The 19,354-nt window shown below is 41.3% G+C and overlaps 1 protein-coding gene across 2 annotated transcripts in view; it reads left to right on the top strand.

Moving 5' to 3' along the window:
• Positions 1-19,354, top strand: part of srpra (SRP receptor subunit alpha) — a 141,593-nt gene that overhangs the window by 96,270 nt on the left and 25,969 nt on the right. For both annotated transcript variants that reach the window (XM_060924039.1, XM_060924038.1), the window contains exon 10: positions 7,290-7,462. In XM_060924039.1, the coding sequence (XP_060780022.1) occupies positions 7,290-7,462 (173 nt within the window). The remainder of the gene's footprint in view (positions 1-7,289; positions 7,463-19,354) is intronic.

Raw genomic sequence — 19,354 nt, 5'->3', positions numbered from 1 at the left:
TGGTAGCATAGCCTCTCTTAGAGAGAAACGGACCAATTATTTGTGTGCAAATCTCTGTACTTCTAGGTAGAAGGCCACAGATCCAGCATTGGCCCTTGTTCAGTGCTTGGGCAAAGTCATGTGCAGCTGTCAAAGTATTGTCTACAGCCAATTCAGTGTGTTCTTCATGCACCTCAGAGTAGCTTTGGTTATAACATGTAAGGAACAATAGGACAATTATGATGTCATATCATTGTCATGTGACAGGCTGAATGTGTGGTTTTTGTCTTACCGTTACTGATTCTTCCAGAACACTCACTACACTCAACAATGTTGGTATGCACCGTCTCTTGAATCTGGTCAAACTCCAAGTTCACAGTTTACAACTATTAACGAAAGCGTAAAACTCAAACCAGAAACAACAACACGTAAGATCACGTGGTTTATATGGTGATCTAAACAATTTCTAGAACTACTTCGATTATATGATTTGATTTAAATGTTATGACCATGTGATTGAATTGCTAAAAGCGCTGGAAGATCGTGAGCTGCTTGTTTCTTTCCATCGTCTGGATCGTCCACCAGGTTCACGTGCTTGGCATGAATCCACTGTGGTTTTCCTTTCACTTTCACTGCTGCTTCAGTGAGAAGGATAATCTGTTGAGGTTCTTCAAACTTTGGCTGTCGTGATGTCTGTCAGTATTGTGGCTTGGAGATCAGAACCCACTGTGCTGGTACCAGACTGTCCACTGGGTTCAGTTGAGGGCCAAGCGTCACTCACTTTCTCGCTGTCCAAATTGAGTCTGTAAGTTGGGAACAGTATGTTAGCATCGGATCACTAATAAAATGGACATCAACAGTATGCAAGTCAGTTGTTCCTGGCAAAGACATGGGTTTGCCTGTAATGATTTCATAGGGGCTGAGCCCAGTGTCTTTGTTGATGGCTCTTGTACTGCCTAGCGCGATGGGGAGTGCCTCTGGTCATGAGAGCCCTTCATGATGCGTTTTGGACAGGCTCTCTTTGATGGCTCGATTCATTCTTTCTTCTGTTCCTGATGACTGAGGAAGATGAGAGCAGTGGCGCTTCCATTACATACCTTGCATCTGGCACACTTCTTTACAGACTGTGCCCGTGAAGTGGGTTCCTTGGTCTGAATCCACAGTCTTGGGGAGGCCGCAGCGAGGAATGATGTTTTTGACCAACACTTTTGCAGTGTGAGTGGCTGTACCCTGTCTTGTGGAGAATGCTTCCACCTGGAAAATTTGTTCTCCACAACTGGAACTTCCAAATATCCATTGACACTGGCAGTGTTCTGTAGTCCGCCTGTAGATGTCCGAATGGGCCTGGATGAGCTGGAGTTCTCATGGGTTGTCTCCCCCCCCCCCCCCCCCCAGATTGTTTTTCAGATGAATAACACATTGTTCAGCCACACTTTCAGCTTCCTTTCTGAATGATGGATTCCACCATCTCATCTCATTATCTCTAGCCGCTTTCTTCTTCTACAGGGTCACAGGCAAGCTGGAGCCTATCCCAGCTGACTACGGGCGAAAGGCAGGGTACACCCTGGACAAGTCGCCAGGTCATCACAGGGCTGACACATGGGGACAGACAACCATTCACACCTACGGTCAATTTAGTCACCAGTTAACCTAACGTGCATGTCTTTGGACTGTGGGGGAAACCGGAGCACCTGGAGGAAACCCACGCGGACACGGGGAGAACATGCAAACTCCGCACAGAAAGGCCCTCGCCGACCACGGGGCTCGAACCCGGACCTTCTTGCTGTGAGGCGACAGCGCTAACCACTACACCACCGTGCCGCCCCCAGATTCCACCATATTGTCCTGAATCTGTAGACCATTTTCTTTACTCCCACATGTCCCAAGGAGCATATGTGTGGCCAGATATGGTGGTAATTTTGCAGGAGCAACAACTTTTGTCTCCATGTTTCCACAATCCATGGTCATGTCTCTTTTGCCCCATTTTTCCATCCAGGTGCATTTTTCCCTCTTGGCTACAATTGAGGAAATTGATGGCTACAACTGATGACACCCAACTGTTTCTCTCTTTTCCTCCTTCTGACACAGATCGCCACTCGCATCTCTGCTTACCTGGCCTGACCCTGTGTGGATTAGAGAAAATCCAAAATAAATTTAAACTTGCGCACTCAATTCTTGGTTTTTGAAGTAATTTAAAGATGTATACTGTACAATCATTCCACCCTGGAAAAAGAACAGTTCAAGGAAATCCTTAACAGCCCAAAATTACCATGACCATGATGAGTGTATGTGAACTTCGGACCACAACTGTGTGTACTTTGATAAAGGCCCCCCCCCCCAAAAAAAATATTGGATTTGGCCAAAATATAAGACTTCAAAATGGCTGACATTTTATGTTAATTAGGTTACTTAATATGCAGATTAGGTAATTTCTGTTATTTTAAATCTGCAACCTTCCATATGCTATTGCAAAAAATTCTGTGGTTTTAAGAGAGATGATAGTTGTGGTTATTTTCAGAAATCTCTCTAAATACACAAAGTGGTCCCATTTTGTGATGCATGCATGTATATAGATGTACTCGGTCACATTTCCAAAGAAACCACCTAATTACTTGCCTTTTAAATTACAACCCCGATTCCAAAAAAGTTGGGACAAAGTACAAATTGTAAATAAAAACGGAATGCAATAATTTACAAATCTCAAAAACTGATATTGTATTCACAATAGAACATAGACAACATATCAAATGTCGAAAGTGAGACATTTTGAAATTTCATGCCAAATATTGGCTCATTTGAAATTTCATGACAGCAACACATCTCAAAGTTGGGACAGGGGCAATAAGAGGCTGGAAAAGTTAAAGGTACAAAAAAGAAGCAGCTGGAGGACCAAATTGCAACTCATTAGGTCAATTGGCAATAGGTCATTAACATGACTGGGTATAAAAAGAGCATCTTGGAGTGGCAGCGGCTCTCAGAAGTGAAGATGGGAAGAGGATCACCAATCCCCCTAATTCTGTGCCGACAAATAGTGGAGCAATATCAGAAAGGAGTTCGACAGTGTAAAATTGCAAAGAGTTTGAGCATATCATCATCTACAGCGCATAATATCATCAAAAGATTCAGAGAATCTGGAAGAATCTCTGTGCGTAAGGGTCAAGGCCGGAAAACCATACTGGGTGCCCGTGATCTTCGGGCCCTTAGACGGCACTGCATCACATACAGGCATGCTTCTGTATTGGAAATCACAAAATGGGCTCAGGAATATTTCCAGAGAACATTATCTGTGAACACAATTCACCGTGCCATCCGCCGTTGCCAGCTAAAACTCTATAGTTCAAAGAAGAAGCCGTATCTAAACATGATCCAGAAGCGCAGACGTCTTCTCTGGGCCAAGGCTCATTTAAAATGGACTGTGGCAAAGTGGAAAACTGTTCTGTGGTCAGACGAATCAAAATTTGAAGTTCTTTATGGAACTCAGGGACGCCGTGTCATTCGGACTAAAGAGGAGAAGGATGACCCAAGTTGTTATCAGCGCTCAGTTCAGAAGCCTGCATCTCTGATGGTATGGGGTTGCATTAGTGCGTGTGGCATGGGCAGCTTACACATCTGGAAAGACACCATCGATGCTGAAAGGTATATCCAGGTTCTAGAGCAACATATGCTCCCATCCAGACGACGTCTCTTTCAGGGAAGACCTTGCATTTTCCAGCATGACAATGCCAAACCACATACTGCATCAATTACAGCATCATGGCTGCGTAGAAGAAGGGTCCGGGTACTGAACTGGCCAGCCTGCAGTCCAGATCTTTCACCCATAGAAAACAGACTGTTGTAAAGAGAAAAGGGGATGTCTCACAGTGGTAAACATGGCCTTGTCCCAACTTTTTTGAGATGTGTTGTTGTCATGAAATTTAAAATCACCTAATTTTTCTCTTTAAATGATACATTTTCTCAGTTTAAACATTTGATATGTCATCTATGTTCTATTCTGAATAAAATATGGAATTTTGAAACGTCCACATCATTGCATTCCGTTTTTATTTACAATTTGTACTTTGTCCCAACTTTTTTGGAATCGGGGTTGTATATATCTGGATCTAATGGTTCAATTTTGATGAAGTAAAAAGTAATGTTACTGAAAATGTTGTAGTTCTTTTTAAATATGGTCAATTTCAATTAATTGAAACTTGCACTTGAGGTTATTATTAACACGCGTCCTGGGTGATCAGGGAGCTCCAAGTTCAGATATGAACGGGGTCAAGTGCGCATTGGAATCCGATTGCTCAGCCCACATTCGGAGGTGGTTTGGGCTGCTTGTGGCGACGTTCTTTTAGCAGTGTGTAAATGACTGTCCTGGGCCACATGGAGGATCGTCTACCCAGCTAACATCCACTGCATGAGCAGAAGTACGGACTCATTTGTGTGCGCCAATGGCATCATATTAAAGTGTAACAATAACAAAAACATGCTTTAATTTCCGGCTGAGCAGGCACCAGAGTTTATGCTGGACTTTTTTGCCACTATATTGTTAATATTCCAAACTACTGGGCATGTTTTAAATAGCCATATAATGGCCTACATTTAAACAGCCATAAAACACTATGAAAATTTGTATATAAATGCTATATAATACTATAACACTATATAAATGCTATGATTCAACAAATTTATCTTCTTAAAAGTAGCCACCATCAATGAACTCTTTGCAAACATTCCAAAATGAACACGCAGGATAAAACAATGAATTAGCTTTGCTATTGTTAATTAAATAAAGACCTTAGCCTGCATTAAATATTTGACTCTCTTGACTGTGTTGCATCTTCCATTTCTTTAGGAGCTTGACACTTTTCTGTAGCCTTGCCTTGCTGGCCTCGGCTGCATATACTCGCACTATCGCTATTTAATTTAAAAAAAAAAAAAAACTTGCCGAGGGAGATCTGCTTTGACATTTTGAAGTCGTGTTATGTGGAGTTGAGCTGAAGCACAGGGATATTGCTATGGAGTGTGCGCGGCACAATATAGGTTTTTGATCTCGTACAGTGCTTCGTCACATGATGCATGGATAAATTGGGGATAAAATTAGCCCATGTTTAAAGTCTTTTTAATTCTCTGTAAAGCTGCTTTGTGGCAATGTCCGTTAAAAGTGCGATACAAATAATAAACTTGACACTCAGTGTGAATCTGTCACAGTGGAGGTAAAACCATACTTTTGCATAATAAGTTTATGATTAAATTGTCTTGGCAACATATTTTACAGGTCTGGATAGATCTGCATAGACTGCTTTACTGCATTTACCACCACCAGTCTGGTTTATAAATCTACACAGGGTTGTTTCATCAGTATGTCCTTCCTGTAGTACTATTGATAATGTCCACGCTTGCTGTGAATGTTTTGCTGTTATTTTTTTTGCAATGTATTTAGCAAGCTGGGTTTTTTATTCACTTGATGTTGGGTAACACAAATGGAGGAATTGGTGCACACCAAGCGAAATTAGCTATTCCAGGGGTTTTCAAAGTGTGGGAGAGTCAGCCCCCCCTCAGAGAGCAAATAAACAACAGCACCACCCCCCCCCCCTTTACAATTTTTGTTGTTGCTATACTTAATGTTCCATTCGTATTTTTAAAAAAAATGGTTGTTGTACACATTATTTTTTTCTTTTACACATTTTAAACATCTGTGCTTTTTAAAACATCTTGTTTTACACATTTTAAACATCTCATAGCATCGTTAGCTAGCACCTTTTGGCAGACAACACACTGTGGCAGTGGAGGATCTTCAGATCCAGTCCATGAAAATCCAAACTTTAAATAATCGTGGTCATACTTCCTTCTTTTTTCAGTCCCCCCAGGATTCCGCGGGCCTTTTTTGTGATTGTTGTGGGCTAAAATGTCTGATGTTGCGGGGGGTTTCCAAAAAATTGCGATGAAAGTTGCGGTGTTTTTTAGGTTTTTGTTGCAATTACATTGCGGGAGGAAGTGCAAGTTGCGAGAAATTGTTGCGATTTTCTCTTTTTGTGATTAAAATTGAGTGATATGTTAAATATTAAGTTATTACTGAAAAACTATTGATAAAAAAAGACACTGAGAAATGGTCCTATAAACATCTTTACCAATATAAAAGATTACCAGGACTACAAAAATGCAGAAAAATAGGCTTTACTTATCCAAATGCTCCTGTTGGTTCAAAAGTTAAAGTGCAGAGAACCTCACAGCACAACATGAAGTTACCTTAAAATATAATTGCCTCAGCTTTCATGTAAGAAAAAAAAAACTATTAATACTAGTACTGTGTGCAGGCAGTCTCTCCTGAAGACTAAATTAAACAATTATAAACTAATAAAATAAATGGCTCAGGCTTCATAGAAGAAAAAAACAATTTGAACAGAATCTCTCAGTATGATGCTGAAGCTGCCTAAACAATGGAAAATAAAATACCATTTTGACAAAAATGTTGGCATCCATTAATTTCTTGTATTACGTAAAAAATAAAGTGCACACAGTCCTTCACTGTAAACATAATACACTTTCAGTAACAGAATTTAAGCCTACATAAACACTGACTCGCACATGCATGTTGCCAGATACTGCTGATGTTTTCCAGTCCAAAATATGTTCAAAACCCGCCAAAATGCACTTAAAACCACCCAATCTGGCAACACTGCGCACATGCTGCTTCTCTTGACCGTATACACGGAAGTAAGGCGGAAGGTCGTTTGTCGACGTCACCTCAAGACAACGCCAACGATTGGTCAAATTTGCGGGAAGGTTGCGGTGATTGGATATAATTGCAACACCGCCCTGAATTCGCGGGGATTGGTTGAATTTGCAAATCGCGAAATCCTGGAGGGTCTGGTTTTTTGCTTGGCCCGGACTCTGTCTCTTCACTCACTGTAGCTTTAGGTACTAAAAATCGATCCATTTTGTCTCTGGTAAAGGCCAGCTGAAGTTCGCTAAATGTCCGCAATAGTAACTTATTCTGGTTTATGCTTCCTCACGTTGCCCCCCCCGAAGAACTCTGGCGCCCCCCAGGGGAGGCGCGCCCCACACTTTGAAAAGCCCTGAGCTATTCTAAAACACAAAAATGAAGGGCAAATGTCAGTCACTGATTTGATTTGAGTAGTGGTCAATTACACATAGTTGCAGTAGATTGATATTGAATGTACTTGAAATAAAATGGAGCTTCCATGTGGCTCTTATGTCAGTGAGTTTAGGCATCTGGTTAAATTGTTTAGTGTGTGTGTATAGATTGTGTGGTATCTTTCTTTTGTGTGATTTTTCTTTCTCCTGCTTTTCTCATCCCCCTATAGCTGTGGCGTCTATGGTAAAGCAGGCTCTACAGGATGCTCTGGTGCAAATCTTGCAGCCAAAACGAAGGGTGGACATTCTGAGAGATGTACTTGAGGCACAGGCTCAGCACAAGCCCTTTGTCATTACCTTCTGCGGGGTCAATGGGGTTGGCAAGTCCACCAACCTTGCCAAGGTCAGGACTGTATGGCTGCTGTTTTTCTGGGAAATTATCATTAGGTTAATTTATCATTTTTACCCAACACTGGAATGATGGTGTATTTGGGTTATGCCTGAATTATCACTACACAGTTTTTGTGTAATTCTATTTTTAAACTCTGATGGTCATTTTAAACTTCGTTATAAGTTATAGTAGCCTTAACACTAGAATTCTAGAGATTTCCATCCCAAGTTAAAGGGGTGCCCCTGCCTTCTCCCCACACGTGCTCACCCTTCCCTCTTTAGTGCAGTTATTAGCTAGTGTAGAGATTTATTTTTTTTTAAATCCAGTCTACACTTAAATTTAATCTTTTTTCTGATCCTTATTTTTCTGTCATCCACACTGTGTCCATCATTAATATAACACCATTTGAATCTTTACTCAGTTTTATTCTTGCATAAAAGCGTACTGATCTTTAGTGTTTCCCCCAGACCAGGTAGCAATTTGTGGTGCTCCACTGTGCTGATGAGGGAATCGTGCGCGGTGGTGTCGTGGCGGTCGGTGGAGTCGGTCATTGGGGTGTATGCAAAGTGTTTACAGCGGGCGGTGTTCAAACACACAGTATTTTTCTTCAGAGTCACCTGCTGGGACTATTTTAAAGCTACAAGAAGCATTTGAGATTATTCAGTTCAATCTAAATTCTTTTAAGTTCTTTGAGAAGACAGCTAAAACAATTTTTACCAGAACCCTGCCTGGTTTCATTCCTCGACCCAACTTTACATTACAGGGAAGGCAATTAGTTTGCTGGGCTTGATGTTGGTGGAAAACCTGTCTTTTAAATTTATGAAAATTACTCACCAAAATTTAAGTTAGTTTAGTTTTTTGCCTTTTTGGTGGCAATCTTTCAATCATTCTTTAGTTGACATTCAAGGAATAAATTGCAAAAAACAAGCTGGAGGTTATTATTTTAAATATTGAACTCAACACTTACCTCAACCAACGCTAAAATGAAATAAATAGTATAATGTAACAACAAAATAATAATAAAGTAAAATATCATAATTAGATGTAACAAACCACTTAAGGTAACACCAAGGCAGCTAACAATCATGAAAAAGCATTACCCTAATTGGTGCAAAGCCTGCATGCCCTATCAGAACATTTAATTCTGCGTGGCTTCCTGAAAAAAAAAACCTCAAGTGCCCTATCGTAAGGGAAGTCATTGGGTTCGGGACCATTTATGGAGATTTGTAAGCAGGCTGCCAGGTGTTCCCCTTGGAGCCTTTTCTTGAGGTCTGTTTTAATCTATGGATAAAAAAGTACATTTTCTTCATCAAAGCACTAAAAATTTCCATTACATCAAAAAAATATACAAAGGAATACTGAATTTCTATGTGCTTACCCTATTCATAGCTGAGAAATCCCGCTCGCAATTCTACTTCGCCAATAAAGCTAATAAAGATGTTTCTTAAAATATTCAGATTTTATGCTTCAGGTAGCATCAACTAGGCATCCCCGCGAGTATAACATTTTATTTAGGCTAGTGGGAAATCCTTATTTATTGTGAATGCCAAGCCATTATTAATAACTTGCATGAATGCTGAAGCGGGATAAACGGGATAATGCAATAAGGCCGGTTCCTCACGTCAAGCTGCTACTGTATGCATCAAAATTGGTTTATAGCCTGACTCAGGGATCTCCGTTTCATGTAAGCCAAGAAGGCTATGATAAAGCTCATCACGAGCACGACGTAGGCTACCTTTTTAAAATAAGGGGTCGGAAGGCGAATCGGGAAGGCTGCATTATTTTTAATTAGCCTAACAGGCCACTTGCAGTCCGGGTATATGCTCAACGGCAGGCCTGTGTACACGCCTCTCCGTCTGTCTCTGTGTGTAGGTGTGCGCGTGAACGAGAAGAAAGAGCACTATGAATGAACGGAACGATACACAACGGAATTTTTTTTTTTCCAAAATCGCGAGTCTGATTGTGTGGCAATAGGAATCCATTGTGTGGCGCTGCGCCACACAATGGTCTATGTATGGGGAAACCCTACTTTACACCATCTGATATGGTCTCTCTTAAATATTACACATTCTGTGCTAATGCATATTGTGTTTGTCAAGCATGTGCACACTTTTTTTTTTTTCTTTTTTTTTTATTTGGTCAGGTGTTGCTTTTAATCAAACTGATGAGCACTCAACATTTGCATAACCATGTAAAGGTGATAACTGTGGTGGAGAGGAAGGGGTGAGCTTGTGTGGGGAGAAAGAGAAGGGGTGTTGTCTCAACCCCCCCACCCCCCGGCTTGGAATGAAAATTCTTACAGCCCTCCAGACTTCTAGTGTAAATCAGATAATACAAACTTCCACCACCAATATCAGAATATAGCCTGAAGTGGTGGTGATGGACCCTCACATCTCTGATAGTATTACCAGATCAACACAACACGACAATTTAATAGTTTTTTTTTTTTGCTAAGCTGAGATGGTGAAAAAGCCACTCTTTGTTACCAGATGTTGGTACTATACCAGAATTTCACTCTGGGCATGTGGCTATCTTCATAACCAAGAACCTATGAAGTTTGAGCCATGTCAAGCAATGCATGGGGAAGTTCTGAGGCACTTCCTGATTGTGTGGTGAGATGTACAGTACCCTCCACGATTACTGGCACCCCTTGTAAATATTATTTCAAAGGTTTAGAAAAAAATCCACTTTTTGGTGCAGTAGCTTCACCTCACACTGAAAAAAATGAGTAAAATCCAACCTTTTACTTGAAAGATTTATTCAAAGAAAAACAAATTCCTCAAATATTTTCAACAAAAGCATGTGCCACTATTATTAGCACCCCTGGAAATTATAGTGAACACAATAGAACTGAAGCATGTTTTCCAATTAATTAGTACATTTTTTAGATGATTGGAGGGTGTAGGAGCTTTCAAGCTTATAATCCATGACTTCCTGATTAACTGGGGTACAAATATGAGGTGACCGAGGCCAAATTCCCTTAGTTCATCCATCAACATGGGAAAGATAAGAGAACACACAATCCAAATGAGGGAGAAATGTGTCGACCTTCATAAGTCAGGGAATAATGGACACCAACTGGAACTGTTACAGACTTGCCTGGAAGAGGACCCAAGTTTATTCCCCCCCCCCATGTATAGTGAAGAGGATGGTAAGAGAGGCAAAAAGAAAAAAAAATCCCCAAGGATCACTATTAGTGAAGTACAAGAAAAAGTAAAATCTTGGTTTCCAAGTCTCCAAAACCACCATCGGATGCCAACTCCATACCAACAGATTATTTGGCCATCTCAGTCCCCTGATCTGAACCCCATTGAAACCCTGTGGAGTGAGCTGAAGAAGAGTGCTCAAGAGAGGGCGTAGGACCCTGGATGATGTGGAGAGATTCTGTAAAGAAGAATGGACGCTCTACTTTGTATTCTCCAACCTTATAGGAGAAGACTCAATACTGGCAAAGGGAGGTTGTATAAAGTATTAAACCCAGGAGCGCCACTATTATTGGCGCGTTTTTGTTAAATTATTTCTTAGGGGATTTGTTTTTCTCTGAATAAATTTTTTAATGAAAGGTTGGGTTTTTCTTTTTTTCCCCCCTTTTCTACCCAGTGTGAGATGAAGCTACTTCACCAAAAGGTGGATTTGTTTTCTAGACTTTTTTACTCAACTTTACAAGGGGTGCCAATAATTCTGGAGGGCATTGTATATATAAAATTACTCAATTTCAATGCCTTGTAAGATATCTCAAATCCTTTTGCTGTTTAGTATCGGCAGCATCTTGACGACATATATACGAAATCTGACAATCAATGAACCAGAGGAATAGTATTTCAAAATGTAAAAAGCACAAAAAAGCCAAGATACCTCACTTACTGTTGGCTGTGGGTAATGCAATATTGCAAACGTTTGTTTTGGAGAGACCCACAGGTGTTTATTTTAATGTGTCCCCATGAATCACTGAATGACACATGGTGGTGGCACTGTGGAGTCCCTGGGCCACACCCAGGAACAGGCCTTGGTACCTGAGTAATGGTCACAAACACTGTATATGCCAAATCTCAGAATCAAGTTTATTGCCAAGTGCGTTCTCTCATACAATTAATTTGCTTTGGTGATTTGGTTCTTGAACAGTTGAGATGGAAGAATTTAGCAAAGACAAAAGTAGCTAGATTCATAGAATTAAAAATAGAAGAATCTGAAATATACAAATTTGAAAAGTTGACAAATTTGAAGGGAATGTGCATGAGTTGTTGAAGTCCAGGCTGTATAGTATGTCCCAGAATGTGCAAAAATTGGTCACATGATGATGGAGAAGAGACACATCAATGTTGTAATGGGCCAAGTCAATAACCAAGTTGTACAGCGCGTGCTGGAATGTGCAATAAAAGTTCACAGAATTAAGATGCATGACATGACCTTGAAATGTGCAAAATTGCAGTTAAGAGACAAAGTGCATTAATGTAACAGATTGGAAGTGTGAGGTTGGAGTCAGTGGGGGTCTCTGACTTTTATTGATGAGGCCAGCTGCAGTGGGGAAAAAGCTGGCCTTATGGTGTTAAGATTTTGGTTCTGATGGACTGCAGCCATCTGCCAGAGGGGAGTGATTCAAAAAGTTTGTGTCTGGGGTGAGAAGGGTCAGCCACAATCCTTTCTGCTCTCCTCAGGGTTCTGGACTTGTACAGGTCCTGAAGAGATTGAGGGTTACAGCCAATTGTTCTCTCAGCAGAGCGAATGATGTGTTGCAGTCTGCCCTTGTCCCTGGCAGTGGCAGCAGCGTACCAGATGGTGATTGAGGAGGTGAAGATGGACTTGATGTAAAAGTGCACCATCATTGGCAGATCAGACTTCTTCAGCTGCCATAGGAAGTGCATCTTCTGCTGTGTTTTCTTGGTGAGAGAGCAGGTATTCATCTCCCACTTGAGGTCCTGGGTGATTATAGTGCCCAGGAAGTGAAAATACTCCAGGGAGGTTATTGAGGAGTCAAACAGGGTGATAGGGGAGTGTGTGGCAGAGCTTCTCCTGAAGTCTACAATCATCTCCATTGTATTTAGAGCATTGAGCTCCAAGTTGTTCTGCCTGTGCCAGGACACCAGATGGTCGATCTCCCACCTGTAGACAAACACTTCATCAGAGATGTGTCCAGTGAAGGTGGTGTCCTCTGCGAACTTTAGGAGCTTGGCAGACTGATGACTGGAGGTGCAGCTGTTGGTGTACAGGGAGAAGAATAGAAGAGAAAGGACACAGCCTTGGGGGGGGTCAGAGATGTGTTTCTCCTGCTTCACATGCTGCTTCCTGTCAGACAGGAAGTCAGTGATTCACCTGCAGGTGGAGTCAGGCATGCTCAGCTGGGAGAGCTTGTCCTGCAAAAGAGCTGGGATGATTATGTTGAAGGCAGAACTGAAATCCACAAACAGGATCCTCACATAGGAGTCCAGGTGCTGGAAGATGAAATGAAGAGCCACGTTGATGGCATCATCTGCAGATCTGTTGGGTCTGTAGGCGAACTGCATGGGGTCCAGGACCAGGTCAGTGATTACTTTAAGGTGGTAAAGCACAAGGTGGATTTCATAACCACAGAAGTCAGGGTGATGGGTCTGTAGTCATTTTAATCCTATGATCTTGGCTTTTTGGGGACAGGGATAATGGTGGAAGCCTTGAAGCAGGCTGGCACATGGCATGTCTCCAGTGAGGTGTTGAAGATATCTGTGAACACTCGAGACAGCTGATCAGCACAGTGCTTCAGGGTGAATGGTGAGACTGAGGTGGGGTTTACATTAGACCGTATCAGCGGATCATCAGATTAACGTTTTTAAAACGATTACCGTGCACACAGCAACGCCAATACACGATTCGCGTGCACACAGCAACGCCAATACACGGATACGCTCGGCTCCGCAGGCATCCTGCGCTCCAAATCACTCCGCCCTGAACAGCGAGTGCCCTCTGGAGGGTGCGCACTCCGGCCCTGCGCAGCTCACAGAGCGCGCGAGTGAAGCGCACGAGCAGTGATTCGGGACTGAGCCGCTGTGTGTGAGATCCCAGTGCATATCGGGCATGCGCGTCACTTACCACTTGCAAGTGGAAGGATGGCAAGCCTAAAGACAATCATAACTACACAATGGGCAGTATTTGCATCAGTATTTGCAGTATTTTCATACTTTTATACTCTTTAATGAAAGGTGATACAAGGCGGAAGTCCGCGCCGTTTTTCAGCAGTCGCGTCACATGACCAACGCCAGCGAATCAGGAAGGTGGATGTCACAGTGACGTTGTCCAATGACGACGCCAGCTAGAGCTCAGCACAGCGTATCCGCATATCTCAATGTTTACACAGCACCGGACCAGACACGATCTGGATTGAATACATGGACCCTGGCGGATTCCCGTTTCCCGGTGTTTCCAGGCGTTTTAATGTAAACGGACAGTGCATCCGCGAAGAAAACGAGACAGATACGGTCTAATGTAAACTTGGCCTGATTCAGGACCTGCTGCTTTGCGGGGGTTCAGCTTCTTAAAGAGCTTATTGATGTCCCTCTCCAGAATGGAGAATTGAGGCTGTGGTGGTGGGTGGATGAGCCTCTGAGGTGTGAAGATGTAGGCTTCTGAACGCTTCTTCCTTTTGCAACCTTAGCTGTCTGAGCTTATCTGTGAACCAGGGTTTGTCATTATTGTAACTCCTCCTGGTGCGTGATGGAACGCAGCAGTCTTCACAGAAACTGATGTAGGACATCGCAGCCTCTGTGTACTCATCCAGACTTGATCACATCACAGTCCTGAAAACATCCCAGTTTGTACAGTCCAAGCATGCCTGAAGGTTCTCTGCAGCCTCATTGCTCCACATCTTTGCCCTCAATATAGATTTCCTCAGCTTTAATTTCTGCCTGTATGCAGGAATTAGGTGGACCATGACGTGGTCAGAGTGGCCCAGTGCAGCGCAGAGGATGGCGTGATGGGCATTGTTGACTGTGGTGTAGTAGTGGTCCAAAATATTATTCTCTCTGGTCAGGCATTTGATAAATTATTTTGGTCGTTTGTGGCTGAGGTTACCTTTGTTAGTCATTGAGGACAATAACTACGGAGTCCAGGTTGGTCTGCTCCACACCCAGTACCTGTTTGGCCAGCATGCGCTGTGTATTCTGCACAATGGCTTGCGGTGGAATGTAAACGTTGACCAGAATGAATGAAGCGAACTCACGGGGGGAGTAGAAGGGTTTACAATTAATGATGAATGATTCTAGGTCAGAAGAACAGTGTTGCAGGATCACTGCACCAGCTGCTGTTTACATAAGATTCCACCACCCTTTGTTTTACCAGAGAGATCAGCATTACGGTCTGCTCTGAAAAGTTGGAACCCGGCCAAATGCAGCGCAGAGTCCGGAATGAATCCTCATAGTCATGTCTCTGTAAAGTAGATGATGTAGGAAAGTCCCTGTTTCTCCCCACCAGCAGCTGGAGTTCATCCAGTTTGTTGCACAGTGAGCGCATATTGGAAAGAAATATCTCAGGCAGCGGAGTGTAAGGTCCACACCAATGAGGTGCACCAGCGCATTTTCCTTTCCTCTGGCGTCTCGCTGATTTGAGCAAAGGTGAGAGCACCTTTGATCAGAATGTCCTATGTTTCCACGGAAAACACCAGAAAAGTTTGTAATTAGTCTGCTGGAGTTGTTCCCCTGATGATCAAGAGCATTTCTCTGCTGAAGGAGATTTGAGTGTCGCAAGAGTGAAGAGTTTACAAACAAAATAAGAGAAAACCATGCACACCAACACAGTTTTCTTCCATGGGAACCACCTCAAAAATGGTTAAGTCTTGAATAAAATTATAATGAGGGGTTCCCATGTTCCAGTGGAACAAAAGGGCCACTGGAGCAAACTGCACAAGTCAGAGGAGGGGCTGGACATGAATGGCTGTGGAGTGAATCTTTTGGCAAACCTAAAAATAAAAAATCTCGTCCTGCAACATAGGTGGTACGATGATGACTCGTAATTGCATCATTGGCGTAATCAGAACTAGCTGTTAGTCATGTTGCTGATCAAGGCTGATCAAATCAAGCAACACCGTTATCCACTTTTTTTGTGTGTGTGGTGACTTGTAGTTCAATTTCTTTCCATATTATCCTCATTTGAGGTATCCACTATATCTTCACTATTTATCATTTACATGTCTGAAGTTTATTCCAAACAAGTTTCAAGGAAATCTGATGAATTATGTAGTTGGAGTCTGAAAAAAATACATGAAATTATGTATAAAAAAGCAAAAATTTAAAAATGACCAAATTTCCTCCCACAAATCAATTTTCTGCCATTATGTCCACTTTTGAGTTCACCACCATTTCTTTACAATTTATCATCTCGCATGTCTGCAGTTTATTCCAACCAAATTTCAAGGAGGTGCTGAAGACACGTGCACAGATGTATAAGTGGTACAATAGTGTTGGTTTATTTTTCTCCTACTTTCACATAGCCACTGGGGTGCTTAATTTAAATTTTTTACCCACAAAAAAAAATCAAACTACAGGCGTTCTTTTCTCTTTTGATGTTCCTCTTTTATTGATGGGTACAGAAATACCATTGCAACCCCATTCTTGAAATTGTGTATAGTTCGTGCCTGTTAATCTGCCCCTTGGATCTGCTTTTTTCAGCAGTCATGAACGGTGGCACCACTTCGCGAATGAATATTCTACCGTGCAAAGTTACTGATCGAACAGGAAATCACCTGTAATTTCCCAGTTATTTTTGTCCTTCCACAAAGAGTAGGGCTTTTGTTTGTTTGTTTGTTTGTTTAATTGTAAAACACTTAAATTTCAGAAAAGATCAATTTCCACTCCTTGTGGTTTAAAAAAAAAATCTACATACAGGTCAGAAGGTCTAGTTGGTGAATGTTTTTTCTTTCACATCAAAAGTATTGTGAAAATCCGCAACCCGATTGTGCATCATATGTTGACCAGGGGTTTTGTTCAGTGCCCGGCACAAAATCCAACTGTAATCAGCCTGGCACTGGTTGCTTTTCAAAGTTCCTCAACCAACAATGGTAGTAGACTTCTGATTTTCCAGGACCTTTTCTTTCCTGATTATCAGTGGCTATTTTCAGTCTTTTTACACTTTGTGTACTCGCAGTGGCTTTATGGCCTTGACCTTCAATCACGTCAGTTATGCTGTATGAAAGCTTGATGCTGATTGGCTGCTTGTCGCAGCAACGTTGGGGTGCCAGAAAGCTCACTTCTGATTCGCTACAGTTCAAAATGAAAAGGTGGCAGGACCAGCCAACCTTGTCCAGATTCTTTCCAAGTTTGGCAAGTCAGGTGCCCAAACGAGGAGAGATTGGTAAACAAATAACTATTCTTATGAAAAAGTAATGCCCATAGATCTTGAACATGATGAATTTCTAGTTGGACTTCCAATGCAAAATGCTAACTTTGAAGTTGAGTCTTTCTGTAACCGTCTCATGTTGTGGTGGTGAATTTAAAAACTACGGCCAATGTGCTAATTTGAAATGACGTCGGTGGTAGCGGACAAACACAGGGCATTTGGATAAGATTAAATAAGATATCTTATCTAATACGCCTAGGTTAATTTAAAAATGAACAACTGTGAAGACACATTTTTCATTTCTTCCAGTATCATTTTGGAGACACTGCCAGGAGCCAGTGCCAGATGATGTTCACTGCAGTACTGTTGGCAGTGTTGGTAGGTTAAGGGAAATGAAAATGAGGATACTTGTTGTTCAGAACTGGATTCCAAATCTGCTGGTGGTGGGAATGGACAGACCCTCCAGGATTTCCCGATGTTGCGATTTGCAACTTCAACGCAAATTCAACCAATCCCCGCGAATTCAGGGCGGTGTTGCAATTGTATCCAATCACCGCAACTTTCCCGCAAATTTGACCAATCGTTGGCGTCGTCTTGAGGTGATGTCGACAAACGACCTTACTTCCGTGTATACATTCAAGAGAAGCAGCATGTGCGAGTCAGTGTTTATATAGGCTTAAATTCTGTTACTGAAAGTGTATGTTTACAGTGAAGGACTGTGTGCACTTTATTTTTTTTACTTAATACAAGAAATTAATGGATGCCAACATTTTTGCCAAAATGGTATTTTATTTTCCATTGTTTAGGCAGCTTCAGCATCATACTGTGAGATTCTGTTCAAATTGTTTTTTTCTTCTATGAAGCCTGAGCCTTTTATTTTTATTAGTTTTTATAATTGTTTAATTTAGTCTTCAGGAGAGACTGCCTGCACACAGTACTAGTATTAATAGTTTTTTTTTTTTTTCTTACATGAAAGCTGAGGCATTTATATTTTAAGGTAACTTCATGTTGTGCTGTGAGGTTCTCTGCACTTTAACTTTTGAACCAACAGGTGCATTTGGAGAAGTAAAGCCTATTTTTCTGCATTTTTGCAGTCCTGGTAATCTTTTATATTGGTAAAGTTGTTTATAGGACCATTTCTCAGTGTCTTTTTTTTTTTTTTTAATCAATAGTTTTTCAGTAATAAATATTTAACATATCACTCAATTTTAATCACAAAAAGAGAAAATCGCAACAGTTTCTCGCAACTTTCACTTCCTCCCGCAATGTAATCAACAAAAACCTAAAAAACACCGCAACTTTCATCGCAATTTTTTGGAAAACCCCCCGCAACATCAGACATTTTAGCCCACAACAGTCACAAAAAAGACCCGCAAAATCTTGGGGGGACTGAATGGACATCTATTTGTGTCTCCCTGTTAAGTGCATGGGGTGGGTTTTTTTTGTTTTGTTTTGTTTTTTTAATTATAAAAGACTAGTCATGGTGACTAGATAACAGCTGCAGTAGCTGCTATACGAATTGTTATCTGATCAGCCTTCCCTGATTTAATTTTGCTACTTCTAGTTTTCAGGTTTGAGCTGAAACTTGTATGTAGACACTATGCTTTAGTGATGTCACGTTATATTTATAATATAAATAATTAAGCCTTTTTTTCTCTGCAGGTTAGTTTAATACTAATAAATTATTTCAACAAAGGTTTACCGTAGTTAATAATTCATGTTTTACTGGCTGACATTCCAACTGCATGTGTAGGCTATTAATTGCACTAGCATGTTATTTTGGATTGTTATGCCATACACTCAGTTTCATGCACAAACTGATTAAACACCCATAAAATAGCAATAAAAATGGTTATTATCAGCAGTGAAAATGGGGCCCAGAATGCATCATAGAGCATCTGAAAATTTAATTGGGGAGGGGGACACCCCCTCCTGCACTCTTCCCTGGGGCCTGAGTATCACATGGATTACTCCACCCCCTACTTCATTTCCTAATGAAACCTGTGTTGACACAACTGCACCAGTGGTGACCGTTAGTGCTAACAGTACCCAGATCAGTGCAGAAAAGTTTGAATTTGCCTGGATGACCAAGAAATTAAGTGATTAATCATGAATTACATGACTACCATATCCCCTCACGCTTCTGGTGCAAATGAATGACTGTCAGTTTCACTTTCTGCAACATGTTAAACAGTCAATGTATAAGCAGCCAGGTATATAGAGAAGGCACGAGATATTGATGTTGTACATGCGTTTCCTTGAGCTTTTGATGTCACTTCACCAAATGGACGTGTCCTCTGGTCTCAGACCATAGAATTTTTTGTGAAATGTACGAAGTGTTCAAAGATGTTTTACACCTAAAAGTAATGCCTTACTTATCTGTGCTGAATTTCACCTCAAAAAAATTGTTTGCTTAGAGGTGTGATGACAATGCACATTTCACATATTTTCTGACTTTGAGATTCCATGGGTAAGTTTGAAATGTATGAATTTTGCTCAATTTTCCCATTTTCCAGCAATTTTAAGCCAAGGAGAAAATTTGGTAATCTGAAAATAGTCCTGTTATACAGAAAATATGTATTCTGAAGCTGTGAAAAAAAACTAGTC

Source organism: Neoarius graeffei, chromosome 6 (genome assembly GCF_027579695.1).
Source record: "Neoarius graeffei isolate fNeoGra1 chromosome 6, fNeoGra1.pri, whole genome shotgun sequence".
Lineage (NCBI taxonomy): Eukaryota > Metazoa > Chordata > Actinopteri > Siluriformes > Ariidae > Neoarius > Neoarius graeffei.
This window is presented reverse-complemented; position numbering and strand designations above follow the sequence as displayed.